General features: G+C 42.0%; 1 protein-coding gene across 2 annotated transcripts in view; it reads right to left on the reverse strand.

The window, feature by feature from the left end:
* ARHGEF28 (Rho guanine nucleotide exchange factor 28) overlaps nucleotides 1-15,965 on the reverse strand; it is a 127,907-nt gene extending 111,942 nt beyond the window's left edge. For both annotated transcript variants that reach the window (XM_082784005.1, XM_082784004.1), the window contains exons 1-2: nucleotides 15,899-15,965; nucleotides 7,199-7,242 (exon numbers count right to left, since the gene is read on the reverse strand). In XM_082784005.1, coding sequence (XP_082640131.1) covers nucleotides 7,199-7,231 — 33 coding nt within the window. In that variant the 5' untranslated portion in view covers nucleotides 7,232-7,242; nucleotides 15,899-15,965. The remainder of the gene's footprint in view (nucleotides 1-7,198; nucleotides 7,243-15,898) is intronic.
* Between the last annotated feature and the right edge of the window lie 763 nt (nucleotides 15,966-16,728).

Consider the following 16,728-nt stretch of genomic DNA (forward strand, 5'->3'; position numbering starts at 1 on the left):
GCAACCTACAGTTCAACAGAGAAGCTGCTACAGTTTGAGAACCAAACCCAAACAGACATTCTTTTTGCAAAGAAGGCTGATGTTATCCAGGGCTTCATTAAGCAAAGTATCACCATTGGGTCAAGGGAGGTGATCCTTCCCCTCTACTCACGCAGTGGTGAGGGGTGAAGCCACAGTACACACCTGCAGTGCTGTCTCCAGACATGGCCATACTGGACAGAATGCAGCAAAAGCACACCTAGATGATGAGGGGACTGGAGCACCTCTCCTGTGAGGAGAGGCTGAGAGAGCTGGGGCTGTTCAGCCTGGAGAAGAGGATGCTCAGAGAGATCAGTCTAAGACTGATGAGAGGCTAGAACCTGAGCTGGCAAAAGTCATGTGGAACATGGTAGATAAGGATGTAATTTGCAAGGTCCTGCAGTTTTGCCACCTAACCTAACCCATAACAATGGCCTAAAAGAAAGTGGAGAGGGACTGTATCAGGGAGTATAATGATGGAACAAGGAATAATGGCTCTGAACAAATGGAGGGGAGATTTAGATTAGATGTGATGTGAGGAAGAAATTCTTCACTCAGAGCACAAAGTGCACATGGGCATTAGGGCTGAAGATGTACCGTGCTTCTGTTCTTTTCCATAAATTAATTTTAATTACCAAAAAAAAATGTTAAAAATAAACCCAGGGCACAGGATGAGAGGTGGAGGACAATCCCTGTGGCCGAGGGGCAGCCTTTCTCTCTGGCAAGCCAAATGACCTGGGGGAGCCAGCCCCACAGAAGGGGCCCTCAGCCCCCCCAGTGCTCCTCCTTGTCCACGTGAGGGCATCTTCCAGGCCGTCTCCAACACAGCCATCCTTGGCCATGCGTGGGCCACTCCACCACAGAGCCTTGCTGTGGTCACAGTGGCCACCACTGCTGTGCCTTTGCTGCAGGCCCTATAAAGCAGGACCCCTGCAGCTGGCCCACCACTCGCTGAGCTTCTAGGCACTGACAGCCAGCTTGTGTGGCAGGAAGAAGAGCCAAAGCAGCAAGGCGAGTGGCAGGCCTCCTCGGTGTGAGGACAGCAATGCAGTCCGAGGAAGCACTGAGAAGGAGTGCACCTAACAAGGAGACGTGTTATGGGCGAAGGGGCAGTGCCTACAGCACAACTGACACCAGTGCCCATGGGACATCTGGCACCCAGCCCACAGACACGTATAAGCAGTACCACTGGCACCACAACAATGCAGGGAACAGGCCGCCCCCTCAGTCATACAGCAACAGGGGGCATGGGCCTAACCAGTTGTGCAACGGTGGTGAGGGCCGATGGCCAGAGCATCAGGCAGACAGCCACGGGAAGCAGAGGCATGCCTATCGTCCAGAATACTGCGTGGGACCCAGCCATGGCTGCAAAACAGACGGCAGTGTCAAATCCATGCATGGAAATGAACCAGATGGTGGCATGGGACCTAGGCATGGAACTGGACAACCCCCTGGTTCAGCACCCTGGCCTGAAAACATTCCAGATGCAAGGCATCCCATGTGGGCAGTCCCAGGCAAGGACTGGCTCATCCTTTTGCCAAACACCGTGGAGCCCATGGAGAAGGTTCCACCAGAAGATGTGGAGGAATCAATGGACGTGGATCCACCTCAGCCAGATCAGACCTGCAACTACCCCAGCATGTCTTCACTCTGTGCCATCAGAGCACCCCAACAGCGTCATACGAGTGCCCGGAGAGCTCCCTACTCATCGCGCAGGCTCCATCCCAAGCATTAGCTTGGAGCTGCCAAACACCATGGACAGCCTGCAGGCTTACCTGCAGGATGTCCCCGCAATAAAGAACTCTGTTGCCAATTCTCAGGGGTTGTGTGACTGCTTCTTTCCCATCCCCCAGCCCCAGTGCGGGATGTGCCATCCCTTCTGCACAGAGCCTCCAGGAAGAGCACAAGAGAGGACCCAGCTCCCTTTGGGCTGCTGCGCTGGGGTGACAGGAGGAGTCCCCAAGGGCCACCATGTACCTTTAACATTTGTGAAAATAGACTGAGGGGTGAAAAACAGTAGCGTGTAAGTGATCATAGGTGGCTAATTTCTTATATTAGAAGTGAGTTTCTGTATCTGAGTAATTGGCAACAACAGACATGGAGAAGGCTGAGGCACTCAACAATTTCTTTGCCTCTGTCTGCACTGGTAGGTGGGCTTCCCAAGTCTTTCATTTCCCTGAACACATAGATGGAGGCTGGGGGAGCAAAGTCCCACCCACTGTAAGTGAAGAGCAGGTTTGAGACCACCTGTTGAATCTAAACAGGCACAAGTCTGTGGGACCTGATGACATGAATCCCAGGGTCCTGAGGGAATTGGCTGATGTAGTTGCCAAGCCTCTCTCCATCATAGCTGAAAAGTCCTGGCATTCGGGTGATGTTCCTGGTGTGTGGAAAAGTTGAAACATCATGTCCCTACTCTTCACCAATTAAAGAATTGAACAAAGAGCACAACAATTAAAACAATTAGGATACATTTCTTCTCAGAAAGCGTGGTCAGGCATTGGAACGGGTTGCCCAGGGAGATGGTGGAGTTCCCAGGTGTTCAAGGAAAGGTTGGACCTGGTGTGTAGGGACATGGTTTAGTGGGTGATGTTGTTAGTAGGGTGATGGTTGGATCAGATGACCTTGAAGGTCTTTTCTAACCTTAATTTTTCTATGATATTCTATGATTCCAAGAATGGATACGTAGCCTCCAGCATCGCCTTGGAAGATGAGGCCCCTCTGTCATCTATAGGGAACTGCTGTGAATACCCTTCTGTGACTCTACATCTCTCTGTTTCTGTCTGTTACTCCCAAGGGAGACATTTACTGGGCTCTCAGTAAAGAATAATTTACAAGCTTCTGAGATCACTCATCTTCTGCTCTCAAGAGTTGACTGCTCCCACGGTCTGCTTGCCCCATGGCAGCAAAACATTCCTTTGCCAATGTCAAAGATCAACACTGATGATCAATAATATTTCTCTTAAAAAAAAAAAAAAAAAAAAGACAAAAAATCACCTACCATTAAATAAGAAGGAAGAATTTTCCATTAGAGGGATTTGTTTTTACATACTAGTATCAACTTTCAATAGGAGGAACAACTACCATCTTTAATTTTTTTAATATCTGAATTGTGTTATAAAGCAAATATTTGCTTTTTACATATTTTTTACCATCAACAATGAAACTGATGGCTGTCTAAGGACAGGACAGGGTTATTCCATATACTGTGTTTCCTATGCTGTAAAATGAAAAGACTCATCTTGCTGAGATCCTTGCAGAAAGAACTGGATAAATATGATTTTATTTGTATCAGTTAAAAAAAACACAATTTAGAAGGGAAAAGGCTATTTCAATTCTGGTTCTTCTTGAAGCAACAAATTATTAGGACTGAAAGAAGAGACATCACAAATGATGCATCAGTTTCTACTCGGCTAGTCTTAAAAATCAGATGGGTTTATAAAGACTAATTTTAAGATGCGGTTACCAGGATTTTGCTATCTAGAAGCCGGAAGCAGACTCCTCAAATTAACTGAAAAACATGTGCTTGAAATATTTAATTTTCTGTTTCATTACCATTTATTTTTTAAACCATGACATTTATGTGTGTTGTAATTAGATTTTAATCGTATTGCTGCTACAAAAATCATATATAAGAAGTGTACCAAAATAATGCAATTTTGAAATGGAGTAATTTCATAGAGTATTTTAAATTATATTTCACAAAAATCATATTACCCAGCAAAGTCCTTGAGCTTTCTGAATACATTCTCTCTTATGCAACAGAAAATAAACAGCTCTCACTCACCTGACAAGATTACACATACTATGTTAGATTTGTGAAGAAATTCCACAATGACACAGTGGGATGGTTTGAAATAACAGTGCTGTATGCATCCTCCAGCTTTGTAAGAGCTGCTCAAACACAGCTAGTCAAAAAAGTATTTTGCATGTAATCTTTAAAAATATTAACAATTATATTATAAACACAGAAATATAGTTATTCTAAGGTAATTTTACACAAAATGAGAGTCTCTCAGACAGACATTTTCAGAATTAGGAATGGCATAAAATCCACCTGAGACAGATACTAAGTATATTTGAATACAGTGTGAAAAGCATCCTAATTTTGGACCTAGCATACAGTAGATCCCTCTCTCTCTCTCTCTCTCTAGTAAAAAAAACCCACATTTTTGTAGAGGCTGGCAGGTTGTGATTAGTTCCTACCTTTTGATCACTTTAATTGAAAGATTTTTCTGACAGCAAAAAATACTTACTACTAAAACTCACCTTACTTCTGCAGAAAATAATGTGTTATAACCATATGTTGCCATTATTTTTTAAGTTGCATGTGAACAGCATGCAACTGTCATTATGTCTTATTTTCTATATTCACCATTCCCTTTAAAAGGGACTGGAACACATCAGAAGTAACTGCATTTGTTGCAATGCAAATATCTGTCATGCTTCCTGTCTCCCCAAGAGATGCTTTCCCTGTCCTTTATAATGGATGAAAGACTCAACAATTTTTTGCTAAGCTCAGATGGCCAGAAAACTGCTTAATGATGTCTAAGGAACTTCAAATCAGAAAGGTCTTTCATGTGTTATGTGAATGCTGACTTGATTGTGTTCTCCAGCAAAGTCATGCAAATGACAGCAGCAGTGGGAAATAGTTTCCAGAACTGACAAAGTAATTGGATCTGACTAAGAGAAAAGAAATACCTTAACTCAAGGACTCCTCAAGATAGACAGACCTCTTTGATCTTCCCGGATGCGCTGAGGAGCACTCACATTAGGAACAATATTGTAGGGGGTAGGATTGTGAAGGTGCAACACTTTCAGATGCTAACTCACCAGAGCAGCTGCAGACCACAACCAGCAAGTCCTGAAGCAACACTCAGGTCCAGGACAGGCTCTCACTTGTGCAAGGCTTACAGTGAGCGTTCCCAGGTTGTTGTGGTTTAACCCGGCCGGCAGCTAAACACCACGCAGCCGTTTGCTCACCCTCCCCCCCTCCCTCTCTGGGACGGGGGAGAGAAATGGAAAGTGAAGCCCGTGAGTTGAGATAAAGACAATTTAATAAGACAAAATAATAATAATAATAATAATAATAATAATAATAATAATAATAATAATAATAATAATAATAATAATAATAATACAATTATGATAATAGTACTACTACTAATAATGTGTACAAACAAGTGATGCACAATGCAATTGCTCACCACCCACTGACCGATGCCCAGCCTAACCCCGAGCAGTCCGGTGCCCCTCCCCCAGCTAGCCACCCCTAAATATTGTTTAGCATGACGTCAGATGGTATGGAATACCCCTTTGGCTAGTTTGGGTCACCTGTCCTGGGTCTGCCCCCTCCCAGCTCTTACTGCACCCCCAGCCTGCCTGTTGGCAGGACAGAGCAAGAAGCTGAGATGTCCTTAGCTTGGTATGAGCACTGCTCTCCAATAATTAAAACATCAGGGTGTTTTCAGCACTTTTCTCATCCTAAGCCAAAACATAGCATTCTACCAGCTACTAGGAAGAAAATTAACTCTGTTCTAACTGAAACCAGGACACAGGTAAAATCACATTCTCACCCCTGTCACTCTGTAAGTGACTAACACAGCCCAGCCTCCTCTGCCTCCACCTGGTAAGCCCCTACTTCATAACAGATTTATCACAATTATTATCCAAATGCTCTTATTAATTGGAGTAAGTAAGAGATAGGAAAGTCCAATCTGTCCATGTAGTAACTGAATTGTCCTCAGCATTAAACAATACAATAACGTCCACAGATTTGCACAGATCTCACAAACCTCCATCTGGCTCACGAGTGTATAATCAAAATATCAAGCAGAACTGGCCTTAGATCTTATCCTTAGGGAGTATCACTTGTAGTAACTTTCTCTCTATCCTGGTGAGTGTTCCTGCAATGTAACCCATAGCGTATCCATACATCCTTATCTGGATTACAGGACCAGTATTAGTCTCCACCTTCATCTGACAGAATAATTTCCTCTGAGACGTGGCATCAAATGTTTCATTTCAATTAGCGGGATTAAGCCCAATTACACTGCCCTTGTCTAGCCCATCTGTTAAACTATTCCAGGAAGATATCAGATTAGTCTGATGCAGCTACCTCTGATGAAACCATGTTAAATTCTATCAATTACCAACACATTCTTAATTATCCTTCCTGTTAAAAATTGTTGAGACCTTGCACACAACATGAGCAGTTCTTACAAACCTCCACCCCACCTTTACAGACGCTGCAGTTAGTTTTCCACAGCATGAGGTTCCCACTCCTAAATTGACAAAGACAAAGAAAACTCTTGGTGTTTTAGAAAATCCTAAATTCTTTCAGTACTCCAGGGTACAGATGATTAATGCCTGCCTCCATTTTCAACCCTATCTTATCACAATAATCAGATAATTGTTTTATTTCCATCTTTCACCACCCTTTCCATTCCCATTCAGTACACTCCCACTATTCTCCTATACAACACCATTCAGTAGCCCTACTACCATTCTCATTGAAAACCATGGCAGAACAAACTAAAAAAGATAAGCCATGGTTTAGTAATAATAATTACTAGGTTGCCTGAGTTTTAATTCCCATCATTACATCCCAGTAAATTAAATGTAACTAATGCATATCCTCACATCTTTTAACACATTTTTGATCTCTTCTGAGCTCTACTTATTATATCCAATCACTTCACATTTTGCAGAAAAAAAATACATTTGATTACCAATTTCAATCTATTAGGCTTACACACATATATATATACGTATATATATATATGTGGTACAATTTTGTGTTTTGAGGAACTGGAGAGAAAGGTAGTTTAGAATTGTATAATTGTACAGCTATTTACAGTAGCTGCATATTGTGAGAAACTAGAAAGTGAGTGCCACCTCCTCACAGACAATAACTGTTTTGAAAACTGAGATTGAGAATGTTGAAGAATAAAATAATTATCCTAAAGAAAAAATAATTCTAAACTTACTTCAGAGAATGGAGCTACAGTATTATAAACCATCATCCCCACACATGCCTGCTTTCAACAGCAACATTCAACTGCCTAAGGTCGCAGACAGCTATAGAATGTTTTTTGGTTTCATTCACTCTGTGTTTGAATGAGCTGTTACCCAAAAGAAAGCGACTCTCAGGGCAGAAGCCCAACGTTGTAGAACTTACATAAAGAGGTACTTCAGTGCAGCTCAACTCCATTTTCACAGCACCTGGGAACAGAATAAACCAGCGGAATTATTACACAGCAAATCAGAAGGTACCGATATCACCCTATCCCATTTGCATCTTCCAGAATTAGTAAAAGCATAGTAAACTTATCAGACACCCAGTTGCCCAAAGTTTCCTCGGTGCGAGGAGAGGCTGGTGCAATGATGCTGCAGTAGGGGTGGCTGGTTTCATGGACACGCTGCATGCTTTTCACACAATTGGCACAGTAAAATAAAACAGGTCAGCAGACAGCGGAGCCTGGTCACAGAGACATTCCTAGTGGCAGCAGATGAAGTGCTGGGCCCTTCTTATCTCCGGAGGCAAAGAAAGGAATTTTGAATTTGACCTAGAGATGAAGTTGTAGCAGCCTTTTACTCCACACCAATATCCCAAATGTCTAGTGCTGGTATTTAGAAACTTCACAGAAGTTATGCCCAAGGCAAGTTGCCTTAAATACCCTGAACAGCAAATTACTGCCACAGTAAGTCACTGGAATTACTATAATTACAGCCATCATAGCAATACTGATTTCTATTATTATATTTCAAACACAATACAACCTCAAAATTCATACCCTAAAAATAGCATTCCTTGCAAATGAGAAAAGCATATCAGAAGCAACTACATCACTTTAAAACAGCAGGATGGGCTCAATAGCTACACTCAAGCCTTCTTCCACTTACTGAAATGGGCCACAAAAAAAGAGCCTGTCTTAAGAGGAGGCTGCCTCAGCTCAGATGTGGCCTTGTTTTTACAGCTGAACAGTTTCCAAAAACAACAGAGTTGTGCAGCACATTTCTTGTTAATGCATAGGTACAGCCTGCTATGAGTCAGATAGGATTTGAGAAGTTCTTCTCCAACAAGCTGCAAAAATTAAATGCAGAGCTTCAATCAAAAAAAAAAATCACACACACATACACACATATTTCATTTAAACCATGGAGTTTGTTAATGCTCATCTCCCAGTGCTTGTCAATTCATCTATATTCACAAGTACCTACATTTTTGCGGTTTGACTTTAGTGCAATTTCAAAAGAGAAATCACTGGCCACAAGCATTCAGTCAGAAAAAAAAAAAAGGGGGGGGGGGAGAGAGAGAGAGAGAATGCAAAAGAGCACATTCATATCATAAGAAAAAGGTCTTAGGGAAACTTTAATCCAGCCAGCCTAGTCAGCAGCTAGACACAGGCAGACGGGATTCTTATGTTCCAAGGCAGGAGGAGGAATCCTGAAGCTGTCTCCAAGGTGTCTCGCTTTAACAGACAGAGACAAAGCTCTGCAGTTTCCAGCACCAGCATCCTGAATGCTGCCTTAGGAGAAACAGTACTGGAAGCACAGCTCTGTTTGCACAGAAGAACACAGATCTACAATAGAAACTAAAAAAACATAGCATTAAGTCTTCAAGCAGTATTTAAGGTGGAGCTTCTAGCAAGTGTCACATTACAGGACAGGTGAAGCACATTGACTTCTGTCCCTGACCTGTCACCAGCTCACAATTACTGCCACACACATCATTTAATGGTAGGCTGAAATGAATGAGAGACATGCCAGCCAGATGTTTTTGCACCATTGCTCTATAATGATATACAAAATCCCTTCAACTGCAGTGGTCCTCCCTCTTTCAAGGAGCACATCCAAACTAAACTCTGCCATCTCCTCTGTAAAAAAAATACAAGCACAATCAAATCATTATGCCATGCCAACAGAACTCGACCTACTCTGGATTACTTCTGACATATGACGAGCTTGAGCTCTACAGCATCATGAGATGCATGTTATACCCTTCTCTGCAAAGGATGAGGAAAACAGCTATCTTTGTAGCCTAGTCTCCATATTGTGCTGCAAGCATGCACAAAAAAGGCTTAATTTCATCCTTCCTTTCAGGAATTACCATTATCACCTATGCAATAAATGCCTTTTTTATTGGCTAATACGAACAGAACTCACTGGAGATATGATGCTATCCCAATTTTAGTTCCCTTTACCCTTTGTTTATGTCACCCTGTGGATCATAGAATCACAGAATGTCCTGAGCTGGAAGGGACCCACAAGGATCTTTGAGTCCAGCTCCTGGGTCCCCAAAAGACCACCAAAAAATCAGGCCATGAACCGGAGATTGTTGTGCAAATGCCTCTTGAACTCTGGCAGGCTCAGTGCTGTGACCACTGTGGATGCTGTGGGAGCTTGGTAATTCTGAAACACCAAGCTCCTAGCTCAGTATTGATCCTGAGTGGATAAACAGCCCAGAGATTTAGGTCATTGGAGGCAATCAGTGTTCTCCTGTATAGCACTCAGAAAACATTGGATGCTGAACGCTGACTAGAACCACACAGAAATACGCTCAGTATTTTCAACATGTGCTCCCCTGACAATCCAGCCTATAATGTTTTTTCCTGGAGACAAAAGCATCCCTAATGATGCCCTTTTTGCCTCCTGCAGAAAAACCAGTAACTGTCAACAGTGGGTGGATGGTTCTGCTCCTCTCACTCTTCAGAGTGCTGGTTGTTTAGGAAAGGTTTCATACGAATGTCTCACGTCTTTCCATCTGGGGCTTACTGTAACTTGGTTTGCTTGCTAGAAGCAGCTGGGAGTGGCAGGAAGAGGATGCACGTAGGGAGGAAATACTCAGCTCTGGCTACTGAGCTGCTCTTTTGCAATTTCCATTTCAGAGAGAGGGACCGGAAGGAATCCTGCCACTCACCTCCTCCAAACCTCTTCCAAGTGCAGCTCAGGTCCCCATACAGCACTTTCCCCAGTAGCCAAGGGCTATCACATAGACAACTGAGGAGGAATCCAACCCTGAGCAGCAAGCACAGACTCCACATCTAGCTGGAAACAACAGATACACATCATTCCACAAAGTACAACCTCAACTACCCTTCCAGCATATGTGCTTCTGACTCAGAAACCAGTGGGATGGGCAAACAGCTCCAGTTTAAGGCATTGCCCACAAACACCAACCTCACATCTACTTCAGCAGGAAGCAGAATTCATCTACACAAACAGAAATACCTTTTTAGCTTCCAGATTGATTCAGTTTAGTATTAGATGTACTGGAAATATTTGCTGTGGTGAGCATTTCAGCCAAGTAGAAGTAAGTATACAAGAAAGAACAAAAAAAATCTTGAAAATAAAATGGTTTACCTATCTTTTTTTTTTTTTTTTTTTAATCTACACTGTCCATTAAATCTATTATCAAATGCTATTACTGGTCTCCTGACAAGCTTAAGCTTTATTGAAATGAACATCAACAAGTATTGTGGGTTTTATCTAAGTGCAAGATATATAAATAATCTCTCCTATACCTTTCTCTTGCTCTCACAACATCTAATTTATTGGTTGCTAATCACAGGACTCTTCTATTTCTTTCAACATCACAAATTTCAGCATTTTAAGGCATGGTTTCCCCAACTATCAAAACACGTTAAAAAGGCCAGAAGAAGATACCTGAAGTTTTTATTTTCCAGTAGTACATTGACTTAACTGCACTTTAATGGAAAAGACTTCAGTTATCAAACTTCTCATTCTACACACACCAAAGAAATCAAATAAAAGAAAGCATTATCTGAATCTCAGTGGAAAGGCATTTCTGCTAGCTGTCAAGGTGACCCTTCAGCCCTTCATTATTGTTTGGTTGTCCTGGCATCTACTCTGGATACTAGTGTATCATCACTATTTTCCTGAACAGAAGATACCACCTACTGATCCTACAGCTACCTGGCTTACAAGTCAGAACTCGACTTTCTCCTCTTCACTGTAAATGAAGTGCATAACAATGGCAGAAAGACTCAGAGAAAGTGAAGACAGGACACGCACCCTGATGGTTCTCTGTGATCCAGCACTGGTGTGGACCTCACTTAACTTAGGGCTCTCCTGCTGCCTTGCTTTTTTCATCCCACATTTCTGTGCCCCAGATCACTACTGATGATTCATGTATTGCAATATAATTGACTGAAAGTCAAATAAGCCTCCAGTAATACTTCATAGGTGGCTTGGAATTCAATTCTTCCTCTCTTTTTTTTTTTTCCTTTTTTTTTTTTTTCCTTTTTTTTTTTTTTCCTGTGTGTGTGTGATGCACATATTTAAACTCATGTTTATTAACACTGTTTATTACTACCATCAAAACAAGCATGTTAAATCTTGATTTCTGATCAAGTAGAGCAACAAGGAAGTAAGAGTGGATGCCACCCAGACTCTACTGGAAGGTAAGCAGGAACCCCTAGAATTATCATTCACAGTGCTTGAAAACGCATCATTATTTTCTAAGCAAAAAAGCCTTGTGCATTGTGCTGCTAGACTTTTTGCGCTTTTTACAAGCATTTTAATAGGGCTTCCACCTAGCTATCTTCCTCTGCATGGCTGTGTTACACAGCACCTTTATCACTGTGTTGCTGTTATGTATAATTCATTAGTCCATAGTGGTAGGTGCTCTACCCAAAAACTACCCAAAAAACAGCCTCTAAGATGGATATGAATAATTTTACATAGTGTTTATACTTTTCATATCTAAATACTTTTTAAAAACAGTGCTACTCTAGTATGGCGTTCATGGAGCAGCTGGTTTCCATTAATAATGTTAATCCCACTGATTCCTCTCAAAAAATATGGCAACTGAACCAAACTGTATTTTTTTACTTACTGATTCCACCAGTTACGTTATGTATGCACAGGTAAAGGCTCACTCACTGCTTCTAAAGCACCAGGAAATGCACTGCACAGAGATCAAATGTAGTTTAGTACAGAACATCATTTTATGTACAGATCCTTGCTCCGAATCTGGTTAAAAGACACTGGAAGAATTAAAAGACAGGAAAAAAGTAGAAAGCTGAAACTGTACCTATGCTAAACACTGCATTCCAAAATACAAATATTTGCACCTTTGTAGCCAAGTTTTTTGACTGATCTTTCATTCTTACACCTGGCTTTCATGAAGATCTATAGCATGAAGAGGGTAGAGAGGAGACAAAGCAAAATCCTCAGTTAAAAACTTTGCAAGCATACTCTCTTAGTTCTTTTTGAACACTATTCAAACTGAGAAGTAAAATGAACCCTTGCCTAATAAATTTATAATGAAGCTGCTTGCATTAATGTTGATTACTTCACCAAACATTAGTTGCTCTTGAAACATGTGAATAGAAGAAATGCAGCTAAACACCTTTTTTAATAGCTCTCTTTTCAACAATTGGAGATGAAAAGAGTATTAAGTCTTCCAAAGAACATCACCTCACTTATGGCTACCGTACTTCTTCATAGAGAAAATATTTAAAGACTGTCCAAAAAAAGTCTCAAATTTTTACACTTTGAAGAATGATTTGGATTTTACAACAAAAACTACCCTAGAAAAGTGCCTCTCTGACAGCAGCTAGTTCCTGAAGTTGGCAAAGTTTATTCTTTATGCATTCCTGTATTAACATTCTTAATGTAGCATTTTCATTTCATCTAAAACCAAAACAGAGTTCTAGGTTTTAGAAACCTTAGGTTATACATTTCCAAAAGACAAAAAGAAAAACAAATTGGCCCTAAAATACAAAAACAGACATCTGTCTCACTTCCCCTACTCCTTTAATGACAGTTTTGACATAGAAAATTGCTTTCTACTGATTTTGTTTTAATGGTTTTAGAGTTTACCACCCCCTAGGTTCTCTACTGTGAAGTCATAATATTAATTATATCATTAAAGGGTTTACACAGCGTAGTTACACTTGTGTGGTTCACTGAGAAGGTAGCAGAAAAGTGGATCAGAAGTGTTTGTTTTTACCAATGCCACCAAATCCATGCTCCAATGCTGCTATCAGCAATGCTTCATCATCACTCACTCCTGGTCATCGACCAAAGTGCTAGAACTAACAAACAAAGTTAGGGGGGACACATTGTGTATACACCAATACTCCTGTAATTTCTCGTCCACATTCATGAACAGCTAGAATTAACTGCCCTGAAAGCATGGCTTATTGAACTCAAAAACAGTTGGAGTGCATCTCAGCTCGCTTTGGAGATACGAGATGGTCCCGCTTTCTGATTATCCCAAGGGCAGCTGCAGAGCAGAATTCAAGCTTGTCTGAATGACTTCACCTCTATATTTTCATGTTTTCAACTATGTGGAGCACCCTGTAACACTGAACACTGGCAAACTGTTTATTTAAATATATTTCCTGGAAACTATACAGTTCTCTTCCCCCTTGTCCAAACTTCAAATTGAAAGTGAAAGAGATCATTGCCTGAAAATCTTAATAGGTTTATTCAAATTCACAAGCTCTGCAGATTTTTTTTGCTCCTGAAATCTTACTTCTTCCTTCATCTTTCAAAGTGTGTAGGTGAAAGCCTGAAGCTCAAACAAGTTCCACTCTCCTACCAACACACATAAAGCAAGAACACAATTTCAATTCCAAAGCTGACAGATTCAGCTGGGAAGTCTTCTCCCTGATTTCTCCAGAATACGGCCACACACTGAGATGATACATAAAACTGTCATGGTACAGCTTTGTGTTTACTGACTCTTTTCCAGCCAAATTTAGTCAGCATATTGTTGCACAGACCTTCTTTCCAGCTGCTTCCCCTGCTAAATTAGCAATCAAGGTACAATTTTCTTTACTTAGCCCATATCATAGTGTGCAAACAATTCTGCTAGCAAAATTTCTTCACATTATTATGTGGCTAAATGTGTTGTCCATAGGCTGTGCAAAGCACAACAAAATACAGACATTAAAAATAGAGAGGGAGTTGACATTTTTGATATCAACAGTCATTAGATATTCTGATATTCAAATAAGTGGCTTCACCCTTCAGAAGGGTGAGTATTCTACTTCACAGCTCTCCTTTAATCATTAAGGTAGTTTAGCAGTACCCACATGTTAACAGCATCCACCTTAATGGTGCCTTTAAGATACAAGTCACACAGTTCAACTAGTCAGTCCAACATTAATTAAAAATCTGTAATTTCTGAAAAAATTCAGCAAACAGCATCGAGGAAAAATCAAAAAGCATCCCCAAGATGACAAGATGATGACAAGATTGATTGATGACATGATGCTCTAGATACAGTATATAGATGCAGTAATACTCAAGGTGCTACAGAGGTGAACTCGGGCACAAACTTTCACTGCGATAAAACTTCTGCCTGCTCTTCTAGGTAGCATGCTAGCAGGTGAAACACTTATTTGTACGAGGCACAGAGAATGTATGTACCTGCTCTAAGATTACCACATCTCCCTCATCTATAAACTGAAAATCTCCATGTTCAGGTGCCAACTGACTGACACACAGACATGCAGAGATTTGGCTTTCAGCTGGCAAAGCCAAAAATTGGAACTGGATCTTCTGAGTCACCATATTAGTCATGAGCTGTCCTTCCTATATCCTGGTACAAATTCTTGTTCAACATGTTATTCAGATCAAAAGAACGGTGAGCCATTTTACACACCATACCCTTCCGAAGCAGCCGCACAAAGGAACTATTCTTGGGGGGAAACAATAGGAACTTCTCCGGAAAAACAGCAGCAGCTTCAGACCCAGAAAAAGAATACTCCTGTGTGATATTACGTAACAAAATGTTGGCAGAAATGCCCAATTTACTCGTCAACTGAGAAGGCCAGATGAGTTTCCTGGTAGATATTACTAACATGATTGCTTACTTTATTGCATTCAATATTCAAACACTGCTCTGGAAAAAGAAAAACACTACAGTAATGAGTCTTTTAACCAGATTTTGTCCTGACATTTTTATACCAAGTTTTCAGAACATAGTTCATTTTTCAACGATGTGGAAAAGTCCCTTTTAATCAAACGCCTCCTGAAGCCCTATTTCTGCAAAGCACAGCAGAGAGTAAATTACTTCCATAAAAGAGAGAGAAATAAAGTATGTCATCTGCTGGGCTTCTTATCATGTTTGCATGTCTTATAACAATCTGTGAAAACTACCTCCATTTTTGTATACCACCAAACTGCAGATGTAGGAGTAAATGCATAAGAACGCAGAAGATTTTCAGAGACTTTTTTTTCTTTTTTTTGCATAAGAACCACCGTTCAAGTTGAAAATTATGCAGCTCTAAGCTGCACACACTGTGCCATATAACAAAACACTGCATAAAAGCATTTTAAAATCTGTTTCTATGATTTTTACTGTTAGGAAAGCTTTCAATTCTTTTATATATTTAGTTAAAACAGTTTTAAAAAAAAAAAAAAACTCCTTTGCTCCGGCTCAGGGAGGCTAAGGCTTAAGAGAGGACATGAGCTGAGAAAACACCAGCAGCTCTGCAGGCAAAGTAAGGAACAAACACAAATAAATAGATGATATAGATGCAGTTACAGCTATAGATAATATAAGACATAGATGTTATAGATACAGTTATAGCTACGGATAATATAGATACAGATGTCACAGATACAGTTATAGATATGGGTATTGTTACGGATGTCGCTTTGTATATAGTTACTGATACAGATTGTGCGACAGATGCAGTTAAAGTTAGTTATAGTTACGGGTATAAAAGCACCTCCGTTTCCCCCCCCCCCGGGACTTCAGCACCCCCCTTTCCCACGGCACCGCGTCCCGGCCGCCAAACGCCGTGGCAGCGGGGGCTGCCGGGGGTCGTCGCTCGGCAGGTGCCGCCGGGGGCTGCGGGCCCCCGTCCCAGGGCTGGTGTCCCCCTCTCGGCCTTACCTGCTCGCGAGGAGAGGGGAGTGAGGTCCGCACGGGGAGGGGATGCCTGTGTCAATGCCGATGCCGGTGCCGGTGCCGGTGCCAGCGTCCAGGCTCGCCCCGCCCTCGCCGCCCCGTCGGGGGCGATCCCTGCGCGGCCCCGGCGGCCCCCGGGCGGCTCCCGGAGCGCAGCGCTGCCCTCTGCCGGCCGCGGAGCCCCCAGGGGCCCTGCCCCGGCCCGTGGGACGCTGCCACCCGCGGGGGGGTCGTGGTTTGAGCTGCGCTCGCAAAGAGGGCGGCAGTGCCGGCTGCCGGCCGCCCGCTCGCACAGCCCGGGCAGGGGCAGGATGGGGCGCGGAGTACCCCAGGCTTGGGCTGGGGGCAGGTCTGGGTTGCAGTTTTCTCGTGCAGCTTAGAAATTAGTTCACGCAGGGGAACAGCGTGCTGCCTGGGCAACGGCAGCACTTTTGCACGGTGCTGTGAAGATGAAAAAAGCTCGTGCAAGTGCTGTCAGCAATGCATGGAGAATTGTTTCGCTGGGAAGCATCATCTGAAGCACCACTTATACAAGTCCTCTGAGAGTATCATCTATGAAAGCGTGCTCCTGCTGTGCTTGTTTTATATTCTGTACTTTTTTTCCACACCCAGAGGGATAATTGCAGGTGCTGACTTCTGAACTCTCCTTGGCCAAAGGCAGTAATATGAGCACAAATATAAATCAAGCAATAAACAAAACAACAAAAAAAAAAGCAGCAATAACAAAAAACAAACAAACAAAAACAAAAGAGTGTCATGATGTGCTGCTCTTCAGAGGTAAGGAATGAATGAATGAATGAATAAATAAATAAATA

This window comes from Aythya marila, assembly GCF_965140915.1.
Source record: "Aythya marila genome assembly, chromosome: Z".
Lineage (NCBI taxonomy): Eukaryota > Metazoa > Chordata > Aves > Anseriformes > Anatidae > Aythya > Aythya marila.